The following is a 27,951-nucleotide window of genomic DNA, read 5'->3' as shown; positions in this document are numbered from 1 at the left end:
CTCAGATTTCTGCTAACTGACGAGTTCGATTATTATGAGAATATTCAGTCATATTGAGAAAATGGACGGTGGATGCTTCTCTGTTACCGGAGCGAGTTACTGCTGGCTTCTCTTTGTATTAGCCGTACCAGCTTCGTTTGCAGACGTGAGCTATTCTATTCCAGAGGAGCTGAAACGCGGATCCGTCATTGGGAATATTGCTAAAGATCTGGACGTGGATTTTAAAAGTCTGTTGGACCGCAAGGCCCGTTTAAACGCAGAAGGGAGCAGCAAGCGCTATTGTGACATCAATCTAAATTCTGGCGATTTGATTGTGGCGGAGAGAATCGACAGAGAACAGCTTTGCGGCCAGAAGACTGTGTGTAATTTAAAATACGAGTTAATGCTTGAAAGTCCGTTCGATTTACATCGTGTTCTTGTGCAGATTCAGGATATAAATGACAACTCACCTCGGTTTCCGAAGGATATTATTCGGCTAGAAATAACAGAATCCGCTGATAAAGGAGCTCGTTTTCCTGTGAATGAGGCCCACGACGCGGATATTGGACAGAATGCGGTACAAAGCTACACACTACAAAGGAATGATCATTTTGTTCTGGCTGTTCAGACGAATATAGATGGTGGAAAATACGGTGAGTTAGTTTTAGAAAAAGAATTGGATCGTGAAGAACAGCAAGAGGTTTCATTATTACTTACTGCATCTGACGGAGGGACTCCTCAGAGATCCGGTACTGTAGTTATACACGTCACTGTTCTGGATGCTAATGATAACATACCGGTGTTTAGCCAAGCAGTTTATAAAGCCAGTCTTCCTGAAAATTCTCATTTAGGTGCCCTAGTAGTTACAGTCAGCGCCAGTGATACAGACGAGGGAGCCAATGGCGAAGTGACTTATGAATTCAGTCGCATTTCCGATGAGGCTAAGGATCTATTTAGTCTTGATCGCAAAACTGGGGAAATTCTAGTAACTGGACCAATTGATTTTGAAAAAGAGTCCAGTTATGAAATGCGCATTGAAGGTAAAGACGGAGCTGGGCTCGCTTCGCAGACCAAAGTAATTGTCGACATCACTGACGTGAACGACAATGCACCAGTGATATTTGTTGCCTCATTGATTAACTCGGTGCCTGAGAGCGCGCCACCTGGCACAGAGATTGGCATAATTAATGTTCAGGACCTCGACTCAGAAGGTAATCATCCAGTTCGCTGCTCTATTCAAGGACATGTACCTTTTAAATTAAAGCCTTCTGTCAAAAATTATTATTCGATTGTAACCACCGGTGAACTGGACCGGGAACTCCAGTCAGAATACAATATTTCACTGACTGCTTCAGACGAGGGCTCCCCACCCCTGTCGTCCTTTAAAACACTGCATGTATCCATCTCGGATGTGAATGACAATCCACCTGCATTTGATGAGCAGTCGTACAGCGCCTATGTGACTGAAAATAACAAACCGGGCACCTTTGTTATTTCTGTGAGGGCGAGAGACCCGGACTGGAGACAGAACGGGACTGTTTTCTATTCTCTTTTGTCCAGTGAGGTCAGCGGTGTTCCTGTGTCCTCGTTTCTATCCATTAATGGGGACACCGGAGTGATCCACGCTGTCAGATCATTTGATTATGAGCAGTTCAGAAGCTTCAAAGTGCAGGTCGTTGCCAGAGACAACGGCTCTCCTCCACTCAGCAGCAACGTAACAGTGAGTGTGTTCATAACAGATGAGAATGATAACTCTCCACATATATTATATCCTGCACCTCTGGGTAACTCCATGATGACAGAGATGGTCCCCAAAGCTGCTCATGCAGGCTCTCTGGTTTCCAAGGTGATCGCTGTGGATGCAGACTCTGGACAGAACGCCTGGCTGTCCTATCAGATCCTGAAATCTACTGATCCAGGACTTTTCACCATTGGTCTCCACAGTGGAGAGATCAGGGCGCAGCGGGATATTGCTGAATCTGATACTATGAAGCAAAACCTTGTTGTATCAGTGAAAGATAATGGACAGCCATCCCTCTTGACAACCTGCGCAGTATATTTACTGATTTCAGATAATTTAGCAGAAGTTCCAGAGCTGAAAGACATGTCATATGAGGACAACAGCTCCAAATTAACTTCTTATTTGATCATTGCTCTCGTCTCCGTCTCCACCTTCTTCTTGACGTTCATTATCCTAATTGTGGTCGTGAAGTTTTGCCGTAGAAGAAAGCCAAGGCTGTTGTTTGACGGCGCAGTGGCCATCCCCGGCGCATATTTCCCTCCCAACTACGCGGATGTGGACGGAGCAGGAACACTTCGCAGTTCTTACAATTATGACACTTACTTAACGACGGGTTCACGCACAAGCGACTTCAAGTTTGTTCGGTCGTTCAATGACGGCACGCTGCCCGCTGATCAGACACTGAAGAGGAGCCCCAATGAAACTCGTGAGCTGGGCGAGACGACAGGGGATGGATCAAAATTCTCCACTCTGGTAAAACTACCGTTCTAAATCTTTACCACTTTCAACTTGCACATGGATTGTGTAGGATTAAAGCCAGTTGCTTTTGACAAATGCATTGAGTTCGTTTGTGAGTTGAATTAGTAGTTAATCGTTTTAACAGGACATTCCAGTTTTGTAATATTTCTCAGATAATCTTGTTTTACGCTGAATGCATAACATAAGCAAGGGTCGTATCGCTTCCGACATTTTATATGACAAAGTGGGTGATATTTCATGGCTTGCTATAAGGAAGTTTTATCATGGTTGGAACGAAAACTAGGAAAACCGTTTTGCATGGGTAATATATGGCATGCTATCTAGAGAGCTTAGGTTGTGCACACTGCATTTATTTACAATAAAAGGAGCTGCATTTCCTCAAATCTAAAACCCAAGGATCATGTTTCCCTAATTTAAAAGCACATGTGATGCGTAGCTAGGAGAACTGCACTTGGAGGAGTTGAAAGCATGTAGTTTCATATAATCTGTCCTATTTTTCTATTGATCTGAGGCATGTACAATATTCTGGGTAGTTCAGCAGACAGTACTCCAGAATTAGCACTGTGCTCTCATATTTTCTTTTAATAAGAGACAATGATCTGTATAGCCACCATGAGTCATGTCTTCTGCTTTTAAGCGCGACTAAGTTTGATTATTTTATCTTCCAAGGTAATATGAATCTATGATTCAATCGGTTGAAAATATAATTTCTGCAGATTTTTTTTTTAAGTCAAGGCTAAAATCAAAACGTGGTTTTGCTATTGTATTGTGGTGGAGAATTTGGTGAATATTTATCTGTTTGTCTTCCACGCGTGACTCTCCACATTTCAGCACCATGCTGGTGGACAGCAGAAAAACTATTTGTTGGTTTAACCTTCTTCTGAGGATGTTTAGGCCATTTAGGCCATTTAATTTCTCACTATGGCAAGTTAGCAAAGTTTGATTCACCATTGGGAGTTTTATTCAGTGCACTTGTCCCAACCTTTTTCTCCATGGATGGGACACCATTCTCTCTGTTATTTTACGTTCTCTGTCAGTTAACCAGCCTGGCTTCATCATCACATTGTATTTTTGTGGAAAGTACCTTTCCTGCCACCTGAGGTGGATGACTTTCTTACCAAATATATTTGTAAATAAGCAACCATGTTACTGTGCACATTTGCATTGCTCTAGGGTGAACCTATGCAAATCTATTTCAGAAAATGTCACTTTAAATTTAATTTCTTACCCCACAGGTGGTTTACTGCGACCAAATATTTTGAATTACAACTGAGAGACATGTTTGCCTTTATTGACTTATTTTAGGTTGCAAGTTTGTCTCATATTGTTGTTATTGCCTGTTTGGCTGTATAGAAATGAGCCTTTACAAATATCTATGGATATGTTTGCATTCGATTTGAAAGTTTAGCTTTGTTTCCATTGCATAGTTTACGGTTGTTCTTCAATTTGATATTGAATGTATTTTAGTCTTTTCTGGAAGGATTTGTACAGAGTGGTCTTGTCCGTTCAGGGGATTTTTTAATGTTTTTTTTTATTTTTTTAGCATATCTCCCTCCTCACACACCGTGGACAAACCAAACAACACAGTGTTTTACAAAGTGACTTCTTTAACATAATGACTTGGTGAACGATTACCATATGGTATTGAGTCTTCAAACCCACCTGATGTAACTATTTTAACATTTGCAAACACTTGATTTGATAGTGTGACCGATTTTGACTTGAGCATATTAGCACAATAGCAGAAGAGTCTATAAGTTTAGCATTTTAAATGTAAAATAGACAAAATCTGAATATTTATTTAATTGGAACTCCTCTGAGAAGTCATTAATTGTATAGCGCCATTTATTTAAATATAGTTACTTAAGATATACCAAAGGCCCAATTAGGATTAATCATATTTTCATTAATATACTTTGGACTAAGTGCACACTAAGACAGACACAGTTTTGTGGCTGATTGTATGGCATTGTTTGCTTTGAGGTGGAATTGAATACTGTAACTATCGAGATTTAATCAAACTCAATTTTCAATGGTGTACATTAAATTTGAGCGTCTGACGACAATATGAAAGAAATCCACTCTACTTGTGGAATTTCAATCTTCAGAATTCGTTAAAATTGCCTGCTATATGCAGTTCTTTCATAATACTCACAGTGTCGCTATTCACCAGCTAAGGGATGTTATCCCCCTATATTATAATATTCAGAGAGTGGAGAGTCACTGCTTCAGAACACAAAATCATTTTACCCTACGGACCGTACATGTATTTGCTTTGAGTCTGAATACTATTTTATGGGAACGGGATCTCGTCGTGTATGTTTAATAGAGTTCAGCGATTGGATTACAACAGGAATTATCTGCCGTTTCTGTCTGAAGATGGACCACAAAAAATCGTCTTTATGCAACCTGGCGTGCGGTTTGGTTTTCTTTCTGATTTCTGCCCTGCCCTGCTTTGGAGATGTGAGCTATTCTGTTCCGGAGGAGATGAAACGCGGATCTGTCATTGGAAATATTGCAAAGGACATCGGTGTGGATGTTACAAGTTTGTCTGCCCGAAAAGCGCGATTAGATACTGATGGTGGCCTCCGACGTTTTTGTGATATCAATCTCAATTCTGGCGATTTCATTGTGTCTGAAAGGATTGACAGAGAGGGGTTATGTGGTGAGAAAGCTTCCTGCCCTCTCAATTATGAGCTGGTATTGGAGGATCCTTTGGAGTTGCATCGTATTAACCTTCAAATTCAGGACATCAACGATAATCCACCAACGTTTGCTAGAGAATTGATCAAGTTAGAAATACAGGAATCGGCAGATAAAGGCGCTCGTTTCCCCTTGGACGAGGCCCACGATGCGGATATAGGACAGAACGCAGTTCAAAGCTACACACTACAAAGAAACGATCACTTTGTGTTAGCTGTCCGTACGAACACATACGGAGGAAAATACGGAGAGTTAGTATTAGAAAGGGAGCTGGATCGTGAAGAACAGAAAGAGCTTATATTATCACTTACTGCGAATGACGGAGGGACTCCGCAGAGATCTGGTACTGTAGTTGTGCACATCGCTGTGCTCGATGCTAATGATAATATCCCCGTGTTTAGCCAGGCCGTTTATAAAGTCATTCTGCCTGAAAATCCTCCCCTAGGTTCTGTAGTGGTTACAGTCAGCGCCACCGATGCAGACGAGGGAGCGAATGGTGACGTGACGTATGATTTCAGTCGCATATCTGATAAAACAAAAAATATATTTTCTATTAACCACAAAACGGGAGAAATCCGAGTCTCAGGAACAATAGATTTCGAAGAAGAGTCTGTGTACGAAATGCGCATCGAAGGCAAAGATGGAGCTGGACTTGCATCTCTTACGCAGGTTATTATAGACATTACTGATATGAATGACAATGCCCCAGTGATACATTTAAAATCTCTGAAGAATCCCATCCCTGAAAGCGCAATACCTGGCACAGAGGTGGGCATCATTAATGTTCAGGATACAGATTCAGGGGAAAATCGACAAGTCCGCTGCTCCATTCATCAAAATGTTCCTTTCAAGTTAGTCCCCTCCATCAAAAATTATTACTCACTGGTCACGACTAGCGAACTCGACCGCGAACTAGTGTCTGATTACAACATAACAATTGCAGCTACAGATGAGGGCTCCCCTCCGTTGTCTTCCTCAAAGACTGTGCAGTTATCTGTGTCAGACGTGAATGACAATCCGCCGTTGTTTGACGAGCAGTCGTACAGCGCCTATGTGACTGAAAATAACAAACCGGGCACCTCTGTTATTTCTCTGAGGGCGAGAGACCCGGACTGGAGGCAGAACGGGACTGTTTTCTATTCTCTCTTGTCCAGCGAGGTCAGTGGTGTTCCTGTGTCCTCGTTTCTATCAATTAACGGAGATACCGGGGTGATCCACGCTGTCAGATCATTTGATTATGAGCAGTTCAGAAGTTTCAAAGTGCAGGTTGTTGCCAGAGACAACGGTTCCCCTCCACTGAGCAGCAACGTGACAGTGAGTGTGTTCATAACAGATGAGAATGATAACTCTCCACAAATACTATACCCAGCTCCAACAGGGAACTCCTTAATGACTGAGATGGTTCCCAAAGCTGTTCACGCTGGTTCATTGGTTTCCAAGGTGATTGCTGTGGATGCAGACTCTGGACAGAATGCATGGCTGTCTTATGCTATTGCGAAGTCGACCGATGCGGGTCTTTTCACCATTGGTGTTCATAGCGGAGAGATCAGGGCGCAGAGAGACATTTCTGAAACTGACAGTCAGAAACAGAATCTTGTTATCTCCGTGAAAGATAACGGGAAACCAGCTCTGACTTCATCCTGTTCAGTTTATTTATTAATATCGGATAACTTGGCGGAAGTTCCAGAGTTGAAGGACATGCATTACGAGGAGAACAATTCTAAACTAACTTCATATTTGATTATCGCACTGGTGTCCGTTTCCACCTTCTTCTTGACTTTCATTATTCTCATCGTCACCATAAGGTTTTGCAGCAGAAGGAAGCCCAGACTTTTGTTTGACAGCGCAGTCGCCATTCCAAGCGCTTACTTCCCTGCTGAGGTCGATGCAACAGGAACTCTCCGTAGTTCTTACAATTACGACACCTATTTAACAACAGGCTCACGAACCAGCGACTTCAAGTTCGTTCGGTCATTTAATGACATGACTCTTCCCACCGATCAGACGCTGAGGAAACCAAATGAAATCACTGACACGAAAGACAGTGCAGAGGATGGATTCAATTGCGCAACTCTGGTAGGCTAATACTTGGTTTTCAGCATTTTGTGTTTGTTATTATTGTTTTTTTATCTGTAACTATAAATCAAGCAGCAGTTAATTTATGTATTATTCATGATCAACCTTGTTTATACATGTAATGTACCTTACCTCGGTTCTAACAATGATCTTTAAGGCTGTGCTATTGGGGGGTTTTGGAACAGAGGCCCTGTTACCGTGGTTCTGATTAGTAGTTGATGTGAGTGTAACCAAACATGTAAAACCTTAACAAAGAGAGGAAGTGGTCCAAAGTTGCCAAAATGCGTTAAGATTGATTGACGTAGGTTTTGGTCATTTGGTCCCGATACTTACAGAACAGCACAGTGGCCATTTCCAGCGCATATTTCCCTCCTATTTCATACTGCTTTGACGCGTACTCAACAGGTGGCACGCGCACCGGCGACTTCGGATACTAATGGACTTCATGGATAATAGTCAGTTATTTCAATGATGTCAAACTGCCCGTACGTCAGAAGCCTAAACAGAGTAAATATGTTGGTTTTATATTGTACGTTTAATGTTGAACTTATTCAGATAGTATTTGAAATAAGATATCTGGTTAACACAATGTCGGCCATACTGGCTGATTGGAATGTCATATGAACGGTTTTGAATGTACTTCTTTGGCAGATTGTTATTTTACGATTTTGATTTTTCACCAGCCTGATTCAAGCAAATTGAGTCACTTGTATAAGAGAAGGCACAGGCCCACGATGCAATGATTTTATCATGGTGAAGCTTTATGGATAAAATTAGGATGCAACCGTGGAACACTCAATGTCTTCCAACCACATTACAAATAATGTCTAGCTCGCGTTTAGCGCCTGATTCAAGCAGTCGCTCCTGAATGCCAGTGAGAGGATTTCTTCTTCAGTTCACTTGTTCTTTCCAGTGTAGCGCATTCAAATATTTTGCAATTGTAACTTAGCGTTTATGCTATTTAAATTCTGAATCGCGTAGCCTAATCTTTAATTAGCACCTTGAAATATCTGCTAAAACAAAAATCATTTTCATGATTTTGTGATGTGGCAGAATATTATGCCAATGTCCCAAGAACAATGGCACAACTAAATATCACATTTTACGTGTCCAGATTGCTTTATTAGACAATATTGTTAGAAATAAGACTTGAAAACACTATTTGATACAACAAGTAGGCTAGTTATGCGCCTCACAGAAGATTCATTCTTTCCATATTACAAATGTTTGCATGCAAACATAGGCGAATGAATTACCCTACCAATTACTGTATATGTAAGATCTGTGATGCAATATATTTTAAATACTGGTTTACCAAATATATTGCGTCTTCAAATGAATTATAATATGGATTTGACATGATCAAGTCGACTGGGTAGGTCTAACACACGACCGTATAATGTGTTTTAGGACGCGGAAAATATTTGTTTTGAAAGAGGGATTTAAAAAAGAAACTCAAGATGTCGCTGTTCACCATCGAGGACAGGTTATATATGGACCTCCTCCTTCATTTTTTATTATTCAGAACCCATTCGGTCTGTTGCCACACCAAGCCCATATTCACCTGCCATGCTGCAGACTGTACGAGCCGCTTAACCTAACTCAGATTTCTGCTAACGGACCAGTTCGATTATAATGGGAATATTCAGACATATTGAGAAAATGGACGGTGGATGCTTCTCTGTTACCGGAGCGAGTTACTGCTGGTTTCTCTTTGTATTAACCGTGCCAGCTTCGTTTGGAGACGTGAGCTATTCTATTCCAGAGGAGCTAAAACGCGGATCTGTCATTGGGAATACTGCAAAAGATCTGGATGTGGATTTTCGAAGTCTGTTGGACCGCAAGGCCCGTTTAAACGCAGAAGGAAGCAGCAAGCGCTATTGTGACATCAGTCTGAATTCTGGCGATTTGATTGTGGCGGAGAGGATCGACAGAGAACAGCTTTGCGGCCAGAAGACTGTGTGTAATTTAAAATACGAGTTAATGCTTGAAAGTCCGTTCGATTTACATCGTGTTCTTGTGCAGATTGAGGATATAAATGACAACTCGCCTCGGTTTCCGAAGGATATAATACGGCTAGAAATAAGAGAATCAGCGGATAAAGGCGCTCGTTTTCCTGTGAATGAGGCTCACGACGCGGATATAGGGCAGAATGCGGTACAAAGCTACACACTACAAAGGAATGATCATTTTGTTCTGGCAGTTCATACGAATATAGACGGAGGAAAATACGCTGAGTTAGTTTTAGAAAAAGAGCTGGATCGCGAAGAACAACAGGAGGTAACATTATTACTTACAGCTTCTGACGGAGGGACTCCTCAGAGATCCGGTACTGTTGTAATACAGGTAACTGTCCTGGATGCTAATGACAACATACCCGTGTTTACCCAAGCAGTTTATAAAGCCAGTCTTCTTGAAAATTCTCCTTTAGGTGCCCTAGTGGTTGCAGTCAGCGCCAGCGATGCAGACGAGGGAGCCAATGGCGTAGTGACATATGAATTCAGTCGCATTTCCGATGAGGCTAAGGATTTATTTAGCCTTGATCGCAAAACTGGGGAAATTCGAGTAACTGGACCAATGGATTTTGAAAAAGAGTCCAGTTATGAAATGCGCATTGAAGGTAAAGACGGAGCTGGGCTCGCTTCGCAGACCAAAGTAATTGTCGACATCGCTGACGTGAACGACAATGCACCAGTGATATTTGTTGCCTCATTGATTAACTCGGTGCCTGAGAGCGCGCCACCTGGCACAGAGATTGGCATAATTAATGTTCAGGACCTCGATTCAGAAGGTAATCATCCAGTTCGCTGCTCTATTCAAGGACATGTACCTTTTAAATTGAAGCCTTCTGTCAAAAATTATTATTCGATTGTAACAACCGGTGAACTGGACCGGGAACTCCAGTCAGAATACAATATTTCACTGACTGCTTCAGACGAAGGCTCCCCGCCTCTATCCTCCTTTAAAACACTGCATGTATCGATCTCGGATGTGAATGACAACCCACCTGTATTTGATGAGCAGTCGTACAGCGCCTATGTAACTGAAAATAACAAACCGGGCACCTCAGTTATTTCTATAAGGGCGAGAGATCCGGACTGGAAGCAGAACGGTACAGTTTTCTATTCTCTCTTGTCCACTGAGGTCAGTGGTGTTCCTGTGTCTTCGTTTCTATCCATTAATGGAGACACTGGAGTGATCCATGCAGTGAGATCATTTGATTATGAGCAGTTCAGAAGCTTCAAAGTGCAGGTCGTTGCCAGAGACAACGGCTCTCCTCCACTAAGCAGCAACGTAACAGTGAGTGTGTTCATAACAGATGAGAATGATAACTCTCCACAGATATTATATCCTGCGCCTCTGGGTAACTCCATGATGACAGAGATGGTCCCCAAAGCTGCTTATGCAGGCTCCCTTGTTTCCAAAGTAATCGCTGTGGATGCAGACTCCGGACAGAACGCCTGGCTGTCCTATCAGATCCTAAAATCGAGCGATCCGGGACTTTTCACCATTGGTCTCCACAGTGGAGAGATCAGGGCGCAGCGGGACATTGCTGAATCTGATACTATGAAGCAAAACCTTGTTGTATCAGTGAAAGATAATGGACAGCCATCCCTCTCGACAACCTGCGCAGTATATTTACTGATTTCAGATAATTTAGCAGAAGTTCCAGAGCTGAAAGATATGTCATATGAGGAGAACAGTTCCAAATTAACTTCATATTTGATCATAGCTCTCGTCTCTGTTTCCACTTTCTTCTTGACGTTCATTGTCCTAATTGTGGTCGTGAAGTTTTGCCGTAGAAGGAAGCCCAGACTATTGTTTGACGGCGCAGTGGCCATCCCCGGCGCATATTTCCCTCCCAACTACGCGGATGTGGACGGAGCAGGAACACTTCGCAGTTCTTACAATTATGACACTTACTTAACGACTGGTTCACGCACAAGCGACTTCAAGTTTGTTCGGTCGTTTAATGACGGCACGCTGCCCGCTGATCAGACGCTGAAGAGGAGCCCCCATGAAACTAATGAGCTGGCCGAGACGACAGAGGATGGATCAAAATTCTCCACTCTGGTAAAACTACCGTTCTAAATCTTTACCAATTTCAACTTGCAAAAGATTGTGTCGGATTTAAGGCATTTGCTTTTGAGAATTGTATTGAGTTCGTTATTGTGAGTTTAATTGGTGGTTAATCGTTTTAATAGGAAATTCCGGATTTCTAATGTTTCTCAGATAATCTTCTTATTTTACGCAGAATGCATAACATAAACAGGGATCTTATCGCTTCCGACATTTTATATGATAACGTGGGTGATATTTCATGGCTTGCTATAAGGAAGTTGTATCATGGTTGGAACGAAAACTAGGATACACGGGGTACACATGATCATGAAAACCGTTTTGTACGGGTAATATATGGCATGCTATCCAGAGAGCGTAGGTTGTGTACGCTGCATTTATTTAGAATAAACGGGACTGCATTTCCCGTTTATTTTAAACTCAGAACCTAAAAATCATTGTTTCTCTCATTTAAAAGCACACCGTGATGTGATATATAGCTAGCATAACTGCACTTGGAGGTGTTGTGCATGTAGTTGAATCCATGTAGTTTCAGATTGTTTGTGCCATTGCTCTATTGATCTGAGGCATGTACAATATTCTGGATTATTTGGCACAACACAATCAGCACTGTACTTTCTTGTATTTTGTTTTAATCAGCCCAGACCTGCAGGCAGTGAATAGCCACATTATAATATTTGATTATAAGTGCTATTAAGTTTGATTATTTTTTCTCCCAAAATAATATGAATAAGATTTGTGACTTCAGAATTTGTGAGCAGTTTCTTTGTGATTTAACCAGATGGAAGAAATATTTTAAAAGTCTGAGCTAACATCGAAATGTGGTTTTGCTATTGTATTGTGTGGATAATTTGATAAATATTCATCTGTTTCCACTCTGCTTGTCAATTATCTCTACATTTCAGCACAATGTTGGTGGACAGCAGCCAAACAATTTGGTGTCTTCACCTCCTTTTTCTATTGTGGATTTTTTTCATCTCTTACTTTAAGCCATTTAACCTCTCACTTAGGCATGTGCGTAAAGTTGAATATGCTCCGTAACATTTCTGCAGCTCATTGACATTTGCATTACCAGTATTAAATTATTTACCAGACAATTCTTTATGGTTGTATATTTTGTTTAGGAAGATGTTTTTGCATGGACATGCAGGAATGCTTCCAAATTGTCTTACCATCTTAGAGCCAATGGAGCTAAACTATTTTACTTTTGAGTGAGTTAAAATGCCACGCAGACTTTTAGTGATTATTGTCACGGACCACATTCCAGTTTGCAGTTGCTGCAGTAAATACTGTCCAGTCACTGACATTGTATTTTGTTTTTGAGAAGGTTTGTCATTACTCAAAAATGTTGTTCTGATTGCCATGGCTGTGCATCATCTGTTATTAGCATTGTAGGTATATACACTCACTGAATTCTTTATTAGCTAGACCTGTAGACCTGCTTGCTAATGCAAATATTGAATCAGCCAATCATGCGGCAGTAACTAAATGCGTAAAAGCATGTAGACTTGGTCAAGAGGTTCAGCTGTTTTTCAGACCAAATGTCAAAATTGGAAAGAAAGGTGATCAAAGTGACTTGGAATGATTGTTAGTGCAAGACAGGCTGGTTTGAGGATTTCAGAAACTGCTGATCTCCTGGGAGTTTTATGCACAAGTCTCTAAAGTTTGCAGTAAATGGTGTGAAAAACTGAAAACATCCAGTGAGCAGAAGTTCTGCAGGCAGAAATGCCTTGTTAATGAGAGATGTCAGAGGAGAATGGCCAGATTGGTCGAAGCTGACAGGGAGGTGACAGTCACACAAAACCACTCATTACAACAGTGGTATGCAGAAGAGCTCCTCTGAACACACAACACATCACACCACTGAGTGGATGGACTACAGCAGCAGAAGACTTATTACGTGTAAACAATAGGTCAAATAAATACCTAATAAAGTGCTCACTGAGTGGATAGTTGAGATTCTGTGCAAGACACCAGTAGATCATACTGCTGCTACAGCTGGAACCTGTCAGGCCTTTCCACTGTGACTGATGTTGAATTGTTATGCACTGGACACTTTCTTCAATAAGAAAGAGAGTAAGAAATTGAAAAAGTACAATTTAGTAAGTCGCTAAATTGAATAAGGTAAATAAGTACAGAAAGTTAAGTAAATTATTCAGCCTATCAGTCCCTCCTTTAGCTCTTAAAGCAATGTATTTAGGAAAATAGCAGGCAAGCATAATTAACGGTATGAGTCAGAAGAGCAGCCTTTCTTTGTGGTTCATCGGTACTGTCTGCAGACAGAGATACGTCAGGCATTCTTACAATTGCTATGCTACACTGCCATTGAGGTTCACTCAACTATTATTTTGGATTCTGCCACTTTCTTGTGTTATAAAGCATCATAACAGTTTCAGTTAAGATAGCTTGATATTCTTCAATGTAGAATAAGTAATTATATATTTATACAAAGTCTATTAATATTTTTACAGGAAAAAATGGGGAGAAAAAATATATCTGAATAGAATGTACTCTGTAATAATCAATTTAGTAGTCAATAGTCAACAGCTTCTGTGTCTCACATAAAAAGGGTTTGTAGACAAAAATAATATATATGGCATTATTATTATTATATAATAATTAGATAATAATGAAAATATTGCTATTATTATTTATTTTTTTAAATCTTGAGACTTCAAGGTTTAACTTAGAACAAAAATATAATATAGTAGGATGATATTTTAGTTTCAGAGAATTCTATTGTCAGAGCATGTTTATTCTTTCAAATGCCGATTTCATGGTGTAGTTTCTTTAAATAACTCAGAGCGTCGCTATTCACCAGCTATATGGGCTTCAGACGCACCTCTCCACCCACTAATGTAGTATTCAAACCGAGAGAAAGCCAGGCGACATCACTCTTTCACAATAACGATTGGGTTGTGTTCGGCAGAGCCCTCGGATCATTCGCATATATTTTTTCTAAATTTAAGACTGGATTACAAAAGAAAAACGGTCGTTTTGGCGTAATCATGGAATACAAAGCTCTTATCTGCTCTCTGTTTAAATGCTGTTGTGCTTTCGCCCTGCTTACCTTACCGCTAACGACCGGAGATATTAGCTTTTCTATTCCGGAGGAGATGAAACGCGGATCTGTTATTGGAAATATAGCGAAGGATATTGGCGTGGATGTTAAAAGCCTGTCTGCCCGAAAGGCTCGCATCGACACTGAAAGGAGCCGCCGACGGTACTGCGACATTGATCTGAATTCTGGCAATCTGATTGTGTTTGAAAGGATTGACCGGGAAGCTCTTTGTGGCCGGAAGGTTTCGTGTGCTCTGCAATTTGAGCTTGTATTGGAGAATCCTTTAGAATTACACAGTATATCGCTTCATGTTCAAGACATTAATGACAACGTGCCACAATTTGCAAAAGACCTAATAAAGCTGGAAATCACAGAATCGGCAATTAAAGGAGCTCGCTTTCTCTTAGACGAGGCCCATGACGCGGACATAGGACAGAACGCGGTTCAAAGCTATACGTTACAAAGGAATGATAATTTCGTTTTGGACGTGCAAACAAGCACAGACGGAAGGAAATACGGCGAATTGGTGTTAGAAAAAGAGCTGGACCGCGAAGAACAACACGAGGTTACATTATTACTTACTGCGCTTGATGGAGGGACCCCGCAAAGATCCGGTACTGTAGCTGTACACGTGACTGTGCTGGATGCGAACGATAACAGACCCGTGTTTAGCCAGGCGGTTTATAAAGTCAGCCTGCCTGAAAATGCTGCTTTAGGCGCTGTAGTAGCAATAGTCAGCGCCACTGATGCAGACGAGGGAGCTAATGGTGATGTGACTTATGAATTTGGCCGTATTTCAGATGAAGTGGAAAACATGTTTTCCCTCGATCTCAAAACAGGACAGATTAGACTAAATGGTAATCTTGATTTCGAAGAGAATGTAAATTACGAAATGAGAATTCAAGCAAAAGATGGGGCAGGTTTAGCTTCGTATGCAACTGTCATTTTAGAAATCACTGATGTGAATGACAACGCCCCTGAGATATCCTTGAAATCTCTGACGAATCCCATCTCTGAAAGCGCAATACCTGGCACAGAGGTGGGCATCATTAATGTCCAGGATAAAGATTCAGGGGAAAATCGACAGGTCCGTTGCTCCATTCAGCAAAATGTCCCTTTCAAGTTAGTCCCCTCCATCAAAAATTATTACTCACTGGTAACGACAAGTGAACTCGACCGCGAACTAGTGTCTGATTACAACATTACAATTACAGCTACAGATGAAGGCTCTCCGTCGCTGTCTTCGTCAAAGACTGTGCAGTTATCTGTGTCAGATGTGAATGACAATCTGCCATTGTTTGATGAACAGTCGTACAGCGCCTATGTGACTGAAAATAACAAACCCGGAACCTCTGTTATTTCTGTGAGGGCGAGAGACCCAGACTGGAGACAGAACGGGACTGTTTTCTATTCTCTCTTGTCCAGTGAGGTCAGTGGTGTTCCTGTGTCCTCGTTTGTATCCATTAATGGAGACACCGGAGTGATCCACGCTGTCAGATCATTTGATTATGAGCTGTTCAGAAGCTTCAAAGTGCAGGTTGTTGCCAGAGACAACGGTTCTCCCCCACTCAGCAGCAACGTGACAGTGAATGTGTTCATAACAGATGAGAATGATAACTCTCCACAGATACTATACCCTGCACCTCTCAGGAATTCTATAATGACTGAGATGGTTCCCAAAGCTGCTCATGCCGGCTCTCTGGTTTCCAAGGTGATCGCTGTGGATGCAGACTCTGGACAGAACGCTTGGCTGTCCTATCAGATCCTGAAATCTACTGATCCGGGTCTTTTCACCATTGGTCTCCACAGTGGAGAGATCAGGGCACAGAGGGACATTGCTGAAACTGATACTATGAAGCAAAACCTTGTTGTATCAGTGAAAGATAATGGACAACCCTCCCTCTCGACAACCTGCGCAGTATATTTACTGATTTCAGATAATTTGGCAGAAGTTCCAGAGCTGAAAGATATGTCCTATGAGGACAATAGCTCCAGATTAACTTCATATTTGATCATTGCTCTCGTCTCCGTTTCCACCTTCTTCTTCACGTTCATTGTCCTTATTGTGGTCATGAAGTTTTGCCGTAGAAGGAAGCCCAGATTGTTGTTTGACAGCGCAGTGGCCATCCCCGGCGCATATTTCCCTCCCAACTACGCGGATGTGGACGGAGCAGGAACACTTCGCAGTTCTTACAATTATGACACTTACTTAACAACTGGTTCACGCACAAGCGACTTCAAGTTTGTTCGGTCGTTTAATGACGGCACGCTGCCCGCTGATCAGACGCTGAAGAGGAGCCCCAATGAAACTCGTGAGCTGGGCGAGATGACAGGGGATGGATCAAAATTCTCCACTCTGGTAAAACTACCGTTCTAAATCTTTACCACTTTCAACTTGCACATGGATTGGGTAGGATTTAAGCCTGATGCTTTTGACCAATGTATTGAGTTAGTTTTTTGTGAGTTTAATTTGTAGTTACTCATTTTAATTTCTAATATTTCTCAGATAATCTCATTGTTTAACACAGAATGCATAACATAAAGTATCTTATCGCTTCCAACATTTTATATGAAAACATTAATGGCTTGCTGTGAGGAAATTTCATCATGGCTAGAATGAAAACCTGGATGCACGGGGTCACATGTTCTTGTTCATGAAAGCCGTTTTGTATGGGTAATATATGACATGCTATCCGGAGAGCTTAGGTTCTGTTTGCTGAATTCATTCACAATAAATGGGACTGCATTTGCTCAAACCTAAAACCTAAGGATCATTGTTTATCTAATTTAAAAGCCCACCGGGATATGTAGCTAGGAGAGCTGCATTTGGAGGAGTTGTGCATGTAGTTGAACGCGTGTAGTTTCAGATGCTCTGTGCCATTGCTCTATTGATCTGAGGCATTTACAGTATTCTGGATAATTTGGCAGACAGCACAGCATAATCAGCACTGTACTTTCTTATATTTGATGTGAATCATCCCAGACCTGGAGGCAGTAAATAGCCAGTATGATGTCTTCTGATTATAAGAGCTATGAAGTTTGATTATTTTTTCTCCCAAAAAATATGAATAAGATTTGTGACTTTCTGAGCACTTTCTCTGTGATTTAACAGGCCAAAAAAAAATGTTCTGTTTCAGAAGTCAGAGCGAATATCAGAATCTAGTTTTACTATTATATCGTGGTGGAGAATTTGATTAATATTTATCTGCTTGTCTTCCACGGTTGACTTTGTTCTACATTTCAGCACCATGCTGATGGGCAGCAGAAAAACTATTCGTTGTCTTAACATTCTTCTTCTGAGGCAGTATTGTGGAGGAAGGTTTGTCTCTCCATTGTAAGTTTTATTTGCTGCACTTGTGTTGTTACACCTTCTTTGTCCCTTAAATATGCTGACCGGACTGAATATTAACATGCCAGATTTTATTTTTGCTTAAACTACCTTTGTTACCACATGCTGTGGATGACTTGCTGAAGAGGTGTGCAAATGTTGCAGCTGTGAAAATTCACATTGCTGTAGGGTGAGCTAATGCATTTCATACTCTTTCATGCTTTAATGGCTGATCACTGCATTTGTACAACATGTCATCCATTGTGCTCAGTTGGTTTACGAGAAGATAACACTTTGAACTGTTGAAATGTGTTGAAACATGAAAGTTTACCTTTTTCTTTCCTTCATTTATGTTGCTGGTGTGTGTCATGTTACTGCCTGTCTGCCTGTCTATTTACATAGCACTTCACATTAAAGCAGATATATGAGCATTCTATTAGGTGCTTTCTTGCTTTCTTTGTGTGTGGTCGGGCTTCTGTACATAGCATGATATCTGAAGGCAGTACCAGCAGCCACACTGTGACCTAAACTTAGAGACTGGCTATCTTTGGAGGCTGAGAAAATTTAGAGGTGATAGAGTGATATTTATTTCTCTTGCCAACATTAAAGACAAAATTATTTAATAGGATTTTATATTTTGGTTCAGAACATGTTTTGATGCACAATTTCAGTGGTATGCAGGAATTGAAATTTTATTGGCATCTTAGAGCCAAATTAGCTAAAGTACATACAATATGTATTTGACCCTGCACTAGATATAGGTAATGGTGATCATGACATGTAAATATTTATTAATTGATGTAACAGAAGGCTGATGCTAGTCATGCAGGTTCTGGGCTGAATGGCTGGCTTTCTTTTCTCACTAAAATGGCCAGACACCCTGGTTAGGTGTGGTTGGCATTTATTATGGACAGTAAGACTGCACCCATCCAAACAAACTTTTAGCGATTATTGTCAAGGACTACAATTCAATTAGCAGCTGTTACAGTAAATACAGTCAGCAGATACATTTTTATGTTTGCTGATTTCCCTGGCTGCATCATCTCTTGTTATCATTGTAGTTATATATCTACAGCTCTGAGGGAGAAACCAGGAGCATTTCCTTCTAATGCTGCTACAGCTGGACCCTGACAGGGCTTCCTCTGTGTATTATGCCACACTTCCTGTATTGGAACTCTTCTTAAGTAAGAAACTAAGTCAGCCAGTCCCTCTGTTTTAATTTACAGCAATGCATTTTGGAGAATAATATATCTGTAGGCAATTTTAGATGTCTGCATGTGAACATAATTAATGTTGCCAGGCAGAAGGGCAGCATAGAGAACCGTCTGTGAGTACTCTGTAATAGTCAGTATAACACGGACAACTTCTGTGATTGACAGATAAACGGATTGTGCTCTTAAATATTAGTAGCGTTGGTACTAGTAGCATTTATTTTTTAAATATTTTTGGTAAAAATCTATATTTTTGTAGGCCTGATCATTAGATTTCAAGATCTACTTTACAAACAAAAATATAAGATAATAAGATGATAGTTGCATAGTTTCTGAGAATTCTGTTGTAAGAACATGTTTCATATTTTTAATGCTGTATTATTGCATGGTGTAGTTTCTTAAAATAACTCAGGGCGTCGCTATTCACCAGCTATGGCACTAGACGCACCTCTATACCCATGTAGTATTCAAACAGAGAGAACTCTAGGCGACATCACTCTTTCACAATAACGATTGGGTTGTGTGCGGCAGATCCTTCGGTTCCTTAGTATATGTTTTATTTTTCTAAATAGACGACTGGATTACAGAACAACAACAAAAAAACGGTCGTTTTGGCGTAAACATGGAATACAAAGCTCTTCTCAGCTCCCTGCTTAAATGCTGTTGTGCTTTCGCCCTGCTTACCTTGCCTCTCACGACCGGAGATATTAGCTTTTCTATTCCGGAGGAGATGAAACGCGGATCTATTATTGGAAATATAGCGAAGGATATTGGCGTGGATGTTAAAAGTCTGTCTGTTCGAAAGGCTCGTATAGACACTGAAAGGAGCCGTCGACGTTACTGCGACATTGATCTGAATTCTGGCAATTTGATTATGTTTGAAAGGATTGACCGGGATGCTCTTTGTGGACAGAAGGTTTCGTGTGCTTTGAAATTTGAGCTTGTGTTGGAGAATCCTCTAGAATTACACAGTATATCGCTTCATGTTCAAGACATTAATGACAACGTGCCACAATTTCCTAATGACCAAATAAAACTGGAAATCACAGAATCGGAAGCTAAAGGAACTCGCTTTCTCTTAGAAGAGGCCCACGACGCGGACATAGGACAGAACGCGGTTCAAAGCTACACGTTACAAAGGAATGATCATTTCGTTTTGGATGTTCAAACCAGCACAGACGGAAGGAAATACAGCGAATTGGTTTTAGAAAAAGAGCTGGACCGTGAAGAACAAAAAGATTACACATTATTACTTACTGCGGTTGATGGAGGGACCCCGCAGAGATCTGGTACTGTAGCTGTACACGTCACTGTGCTGGATGTGAACGATAACAGACCTGTATTTAGCCAGGCGGTTTATAAAGTCAGTCTGCCTGAAAATGCTGCTTTAGGCGCAGTAGTGGTAAAAGTCAGCGCCACTGATGCTGACGAGGGAGCTAATGGTGATTTGACTTATGAATTTCGCCGTGTTCCGAATGAAGTGGAACAACTGTTTTCCCTTGATCGTAAAACAGGGCAGGTTATACTTAATGGTAATCTCGATTTCGAAGAGAATGTAAATTACGAAATGAGAATTCAGGCAAAAGACGGGGCAGGTTTAGCGTCGTATGCAACTGTCATTTTAGAAATAATTGATGTGAATGACAACTCCCCTGAGATATTTTTGAAATCTCTGACGAATCCCATCTCTGAATGCGCAATACCTGGCACAGAGGTGGGCATCATTAATGTCCAGGATAAAGATTCAGGGGAAAATCGACAGGTCCGCTGCTCCATTCAGCAAAATGTTCCTTTCAAGCTAATCCCCTCCATCAAAAATTATTATTCACTGGTCACGACTAGCGAACTCGACCGCGAACTAGTGTCTGATTACAACATAACAATTACAGCTACAGATGAGGGCTCGCCACCGTTATCCTCTTCAAAAACTGTGCAGTTATCTGTTTCAGATGTGAATGACAATCCGCCGTTGTTTGACGAGCAGCCGTACAGCGCCTATGTGACTGAAAATAACAAACCCGGAACCTCTGTCATTTCTGTGAGGGCGAGAGACCCGGACTGGAGACAGAACGGGACTGTTTTCTATTCTCTCTTGTCCAGTGAGGTCAGTGGTGTTCCTGTGTCCTCGTTTCTATCCATTAATGGAGACACCGGAGTGATCCATGCAGTGAGATCATTTGATTATGAGCAGTTCAGAAGCTTCAAAGTGCAGGTCGTTGCCAGAGACAACGGTTCCCCTCCACTCAGCAGCAACGTGACAGTGAGTGTGTTCATAACAGATGAGAATGATAACTCTCCACAGATATTATACCCTGCGCCTACAGGGAACACCTTCATGACAGAGATGGTCCCCAAATCTGCTCATGGGGGCTCTCTGGTTTCCAAGGTGATCGCTGTAGATTCAGATTCTGGACAGAATTCATGGCTATCCTATCAGATCCTCAAATCGTCTGATCCTACACTTTTCACCATTGGCCATCACAGCGGAGAGATTAGGACGCAGCGAGACATTTCTCTATCTGATGACATGAAGCAAAACATTGTTGTATCAGTGAAAGATAACGGACAGCCCTCTCTCTCGTCAACTTGCACAGTGTATCTACTGATTTCGGATAACTTGGCAGAAGTTCCAGAGCTGAAAGATATGTCATATGAGGAGAACAATTCCAAGTTAACTTCGTATTTGATCATAGCTCTCGTCTCTGTTTCCACCTTCTTCCTGACGTTCATTATTCTTATTATCGCTGTGAGGTTTTGCCGCAGAAGAAACCCAAGACTGTTGTTCGACAGTGCTGTGGCCATTCCCAGCGCATATTTCCCTCCCAACTACGGGGAAGTCGACGCAACAGGAACTCTTCGCAGTTCCTACAATTATGACACTTACTTAACAGCTGGCTCGCGCACCAGCGACTTCAAGTTCATGAGCTCGTCCAACGACGCCACAATGCCCGCTGATCTTACTCTCAAGAGATGTCAAAATGAAATTGTGAACGGGGAATCAACCCTCCACAGGACACAGGCTAATGAGGTACTGGTGTAGTTTTTATATTGTTATTTCTACGTTTTTTATTTTTCTGGTATTTTACATCATTCAATTTAATTGAAATGGAAATAGCACACGATGTGTAGTGGATTTGGTTGGCAATGTTTTTGGTCGGCAAATTCATATTTTAGGCTCCCTACTGTATTCAGAATTTTACATCTGCCATCATAGGCAGGCAGTGGTCTACGGATTTAATCGTGGAATGTGGGGAAATATTATGGATGCGGTTTGGATGTAGCAGGCAGCCGTAGCTCAGGGAGCCTATTTTGCCGTCTGCTTCACGTCAATCGCGGTTTATTTACCTCGCAGTGAAAGGAAGAGATTCGTCACCAGTTAAGACAGGTCAACTATTTGTGTTGTTGTGACGTTGCTTACCTCTCTTTAAATTCTGAGCCACGGAGCTGACTGTAGCAAGTAATTTAATCAAAACGTTTATAAAAACGAGATGCGGCTTCCGGTTTTTTCTTACGTGGCAGACTGTTAGGGCTGTTTTCCGAGAAATGTGACGCAAATAGGGGAGACCGGGGATGATTGTTACACATTTTTCTCCAACATGTATAACTCAATGAGAGTGTGTGCTAGAACTCTGAATTCTTAATATGAGCTACCATGAACTGGAGATGTACACATCTACTACAATATCACAGAATGTGTGAGTTCATTTAAAATGCTAGCTGGGGTTGGATGTTACAGGAACAGAACATTTGCTTCAATCTGATCCACATGATCCAATGAAATTTACCCAAGCTAAAAATAAATACAACTTTTTATTCTTTAAACTTTAAGCCGCTCTATGTCTCAAAATCTCTTTCCGATCCAATAAACTGTAACCAAGAAGAACTTGCATCATGCTTGACAAGATAAACTGCCTTTTACTGATATAGAAGTTAAACTATTGTACCTACAATATTGTGACTGCTAAACAAAATTGACAAGATTAGAATTATTACTTTTCTATACCTCGAAATCGGTTTTTGGCTTAAAACACCCTCAATTTCACACAGTCATCAAACTGTTCATGTAAATTCAAATGGGAATATGGGTCTGAACAATCGTGACCACCTAACTACAACTCATCCGTGATTGGACAAATTAATGGTGTTACAACTAACTCCCAATGTAACAACCATCCCCAGTAGCCACTACCAATTTGCTTTCCACCTGCCCAGAGCTTTCATGCTTTAATAGACAATGATGTTAAAATTGAAGATGATTTTATAACACTGAAGTAGGCTGCAGTTCTGCAAGCTTACAATAAATTATTGAATTCATTTTCCAAATGTTATCAGGTGAACAAAGGCTACTGAGTTATCCTAATTACAGTCTCGATATGAAAATACTGTGTATGATCTCTCTTCTAACACATTTTAATGGCTAGTTTATCGAAAATTATTGGGTCTTTAAATGCATTCTATGCGACAAAGTATACGAATTAAACATAGATACACAGCAGGAAATGCTTTAGCCGCAGAAACCATTCATTTATACACGTCAGTTTTCTAAAATAGCTCAGGGTGTCGCTGTTCACCATCCAAGGGAAATTTAAGATGCACCTCCTCCCTGTTTTTTATTATTCACAACCAATCAGTCCGCGCCCACACCAAGCCTGTATTCACACGCCACGCAGACTACTTTGACTGTGCAGCCGAAATAATAATTCTGCAAGCTGATGAGACTGCTTCAAACGGTAACATTCACTCGGTTCGACCTTAACATGGACGCTAGAGGATTCTCCGTTACCAGAGCGCGTTACTGCTGCCTTGTCGTTCTTTTATCCGTGCCAGTTTCGATTGGTGATGTAAGCTATTCTGTTCCGGAGGAGCTAAAACGTGGATCTGTCATTGGAAATATTGCAAATGATGTCGGGGTGGATTTTAAAAGTCTGTTGGTTCGGAAGGCTCGCTTACAACCAGAGGGAAGCAGCAAGCGCTATTGTGACATAAATCTGAATTCCGGCGATTTGATTGTGGCGGAGAGGATCGACAGAGAACAGCTTTGCGGTCAAAATACTTTGTGTAATTTAAAATACGAGCTGGTGCTTGAAGGTCCGTTGGATTTACATCGTGTTGTTGTGCAGATTCAAGATATAAATGACAACTCGCCTCAGTTCTCTAAGGATATGATGCGACTGGAAATCCGAGAATCTGCTGATAAAGGCGCCCGCTTTCCAGTGAATGAGGCACACGATGCGGATATAGGACAGAACGCGGTACAAAGCTACACACTACAAAGGAATGATCATTTTGTTGTGGCCGTTCATACGAATATAGACGGGGGAAAATACGCTGAATTAGTTTTAGAAAAAGAGCTGGATCGTGAGGAACAGCAGGAGGTAACATTATTACTTACAGCTTCTGACGGAGGGACTCCACAGAGATCCGGTACTGTAGTTATCAATATCTCCGTGCTGGATGCAAACGATAACATCCCCGTGTTCAACCAAGCCTTTTATAAAGCCAGTCTTCCTGAGAATTCTGCTTTAGGTGCTGTTGTGGTTACAGTCAGCGCCGGTGATGCAGATGAGGGAGCCAATGGCGAGGTGACTTATGAATTCAGTCGCATTTCCGATGAGGCGAAGGATCTATTTAGTCTTGATCGTAAAACTGGGGAAATTCGAGTAACTGGGCCAATTGATTACGAAGAAAAGTCGAGATATGAAATGCGCATTGAAGGGAAAGACGGAGCTGGACTCGCTTCGCAGACTAAAGTAATTGTGGATATCACTGACGTGAACGACAATGCACCGTTTATCTTTGTGACGTCATTGTCTAACTCCGTACCCGAGAGCGCGCCACTTGGCACAGAGGTTGGTATTATAAATGTTCAGGATATTGATTCAGACAATAATAGTCAAGTTCGGTGCTCTATTCAAGGACAAGTACCTTTTAAATTGATGCCTTCTATCAAAAACTTTTATTCAATTGTAACTACGAGTGCACTGGACCGGGAACTCCAGTCAGAATACAATATTTCACTGACTGCTTCAGACGAGGGCTCCCCACCCCTGTCGTCCTTTAAAACACTGCATGTATCCATCTCGGATGTGAATGACAATCCACCTGCATTTGACGAGCAGTCGTACAGCGCCTATGTGACTGAAAATAACAAACCGGGCACCTCTGTTATTTCTGTGAGGGCGAGAGACCCGGACTATAGACAGAATGGTACAGTTTTCTATTCTCTCTTGTCCAGTGAGGTCAGTGGTGTTCCTGTGTCCTCGTTTCTATCCATTAATGGAGACACCGGAGTGATCCATGCAGTGAGATCATTTGATTATGAGCAGTTCAGAAGCTTCAAAGTGCAGGTCGTTGCCAGAGACAACGGCTCTCCTCCACTCAGCAGCAACATGACAGTGAGTGTGTTCATAACAGATGAGAATGATAACTCTCCACAGATACTATATCCTGCTCCTTCGGGTAACTCCATGATGACAGAGATGGTCCCAAAAGCTGCTCATGCGGGATCCCTAGTTTCCAAGGTGATTGCTGTGGATGCAGACTCTGGACAGAACGCATGGCTGTCCTATCAGATCCTGAAATCTACTGACCCGGGTCTTTTCACCATTGGTCTCCACAGTGGAGAGATCAGGGCACAGAGGGACATTGCTGAATCTGATACTATGAAGCAAAACCTTGTTGTATCAGTGAAAGATAATGGACAGCCATCCCTATCAACAACCTGCTCAGTATATTTACTGATTTCAGATAATTTAGCAGAAGTTCCAGAGCTGAAAGATATGTCATATGAGGAGAACAGCTCCAAATTAACTTCATATTTGATCATTGCTCTCGTCTCCGTTTCCACCTTCTTCTTGACTTTCATTATCCTAATTGTGGTCGTGAAGTTTTGCCGTAGAAGGAAGCCCAGAATGTTGTTTGACGGCGCAGTGGCCATCCCCGGCGCATATTTCCCTCCCAACTACGCGGATGTGGACGGAGCAGGAACACTTCGCAGTTCATACAATTATGACACTTACTTAACGACGGGTTCACGCACAAGCGACTTCAAGTTTGTTCGGTCGTTTAATGACGGCACGCTGCCCGCTGATCAGACGCTGAAGAGGAGCCCCAATGAAACTAGTGAGCTGGGCGAAACAACCGAGGGTGGATCAAAGTTCTCCACTCTGGTAAAACTACCGTTCTAAATGTTTACCACTTTCCACTTGCACATGGATTGGGTAGGATTTAAGCCTGATGCTTTTGACCAATGTATTGAGTTAGTTTTTTGTGAGTTTAATTTGTAGTTACTCATTTCAATAGGAAATTCCTAATTTCTAATATTTCTCAGATAATCTCATTGTTTAACACAGAATGCATAACATAAAGTATCTTATCGCTTCCAACATTTTATATGAAAACGTTAATGGCTTGTGAGGAAATTTCATCATGGCTAGAATGAAAACCTGGATGCACGGGGTCACATGTTCTTGTTCATGAAAGCCGTTTTGTATGGGTAATATATGGCACGCTATCCGGAGAGCTTAGGTTCTGTTTGCTGAATTCATTCACAATAAATGGGACTGCATTTGCTCAAACCTAAAACCTAAGGATCATTGTTTATCTAATTTAAAAGCACACTGTGATATATAGCTAGGAGAGCTGCATTTGGAGGAGTTGTGCATGTAGTTGAACGTGTGTAGTTTCAGATGCTCTGTGCCATTGCTCTATTGATCTGAGGCATGTACAGTATTCTGGATAATTTGGCAGACAGCACAACAGGATCAGCACTGTACTTTCTTATATTTTATGTGAATCAGCCCAGACCTGGAGGCAGTAAATAGCCACTATGATTATAAGAGCTATGAAGTTTGATTATTTTTTCTCCCAAAAAATATGAATAAGATTTGTGACTTCAGAGTTTCTGAGCACTTTCTCTGTGATTTAACAGGCCGAAAAAAAATGTTCTGTTGATTTTTCAACAGACGTCAGGGCAAATATCAGAATGTAGTTTTACTATTATATTGTGGTGGAGAATTTGATGAATATTTATCTGCTTGTCTTCCACGGTTGACTTTGCTCGACATTTCAGCACCATGCTGATGGGCAGCAGCAAAACTATTCGTTGTCTTAACATTCTTCTTCTGAGGCAGTATTGTGGAGGAAGGTTTGTCTCTCCATTGTAAGTTTTATTTGCTGCACTTGTGTTGTTACACCTTCTTTGTCCCTTAAATATGCTGACCGGACTGAATATTAACATGCCAGATTTTATTTTTGCTTAAACTACCTTTGTTACCACATGCTGTGGATGACTTGCTGAAGAGGTGTGCAAATGTTGCAGCTGTGAAAATTAACATTGCTGTAGGGTGAACTCATGCATTTCATACTCTTTCATGCTTTAATGGTTGATCACTGCATTTAATATGCATTTGTACAACATGTCATCCATTGTGCTCAGTTGGTTTACGAGAAGATAACACTTTGAACTGTTGAAATGTGTTGAAACATGAAAGTTGACCTTTTTTGTTCCTTCATTTAAGTTGCTGGTGTGTGTCAACATGTTACTGCCTGTATCTGGATGCCTATCCATTTACATAGCACTTCACATTAAAGTAGATATATGTGCATTATATTGGGTGCTTTCTTTCTTTCTTTCTTTCTTTCTTTGTGTGTGGTCGGGGTTCTGTACATAGCATGATATCTGAAGGCAGTACCAGCAGCCACACTGTGACCTAAACTTAGAGACTGGTTATCTTTGGAGGCTGAGAAAATCAAGAGGTGATAGAGTGATATGTATTTCTCTCGCCAACATTAAAGACAAAATTATTTTATTTATATTTTGGTTCAGAACATGTTTTGATGCACAATTTCAGTGGTATGTAGGAATTGAAATTGTATTGGCATCTTAGAGCCAAATTAGCTAAAGTACATACAATATGTATTTGACCCTGCACTGGATATAGGTAATGGTGATCATGACATGTAAATATTTATTAATTGATGTAACAGAAGGCTGATGCTAGTCATGCAGGTT

General features: G+C 41.3%; 5 protein-coding genes across 5 annotated transcripts; all 5 read left to right on the top strand.

Annotated features, from left to right (window-relative positions):
* The first annotated feature begins 61 nt into the window (after positions 1 to 61).
* Positions 62 to 2,491, top strand: LOC133123585 (protocadherin gamma-A11-like). The gene has a single exon (XM_061234058.1). The coding sequence runs from the start codon at positions 62 to 64 to the stop codon at positions 2,489 to 2,491; it is 2,430 nt and encodes an 809-aa protein (XP_061090042.1).
* Positions 2,492 to 8,920: 6,429 nt separating this feature from the next.
* LOC133123584 (protocadherin gamma-A11-like) lies at positions 8,921 to 11,350 on the top strand. The gene has a single exon (XM_061234057.1). The coding sequence runs from the start codon at positions 8,921 to 8,923 to the stop codon at positions 11,348 to 11,350; it is 2,430 nt and encodes an 809-aa protein (XP_061090041.1).
* Positions 11,351 to 14,346: 2,996 nt separating this feature from the next.
* Positions 14,347 to 16,776, top strand: LOC133123583 (protocadherin gamma-A11-like). Its single transcript, XM_061234056.1, has one exon. The coding sequence runs from the start codon at positions 14,347 to 14,349 to the stop codon at positions 16,774 to 16,776; it is 2,430 nt and encodes an 809-aa protein (XP_061090040.1).
* Positions 16,777 to 19,560: 2,784 nt separating this feature from the next.
* LOC133123582 (protocadherin gamma-A11-like) lies at positions 19,561 to 21,978 on the top strand. Its single transcript, XM_061234054.1, has one exon. The coding sequence runs from the start codon at positions 19,561 to 19,563 to the stop codon at positions 21,976 to 21,978; it is 2,418 nt and encodes an 805-aa protein (XP_061090038.1).
* Positions 21,979 to 23,695: 1,717 nt separating this feature from the next.
* LOC133123581 (protocadherin gamma-A12-like) lies at positions 23,696 to 26,125 on the top strand. The gene has a single exon (XM_061234053.1). The coding sequence runs from the start codon at positions 23,696 to 23,698 to the stop codon at positions 26,123 to 26,125; it is 2,430 nt and encodes an 809-aa protein (XP_061090037.1).
* The last annotated feature ends 1,826 nt before the right edge of the window (positions 26,126 to 27,951 follow it).

The sequence above is a fragment of the Conger conger genome, chromosome 3 (genome assembly GCF_963514075.1).
Source record: "Conger conger chromosome 3, fConCon1.1, whole genome shotgun sequence".
Classification (NCBI taxonomy): domain Eukaryota; kingdom Metazoa; phylum Chordata; class Actinopteri; order Anguilliformes; family Congridae; genus Conger; species Conger conger.
This window is presented reverse-complemented; position numbering and strand designations above follow the sequence as displayed.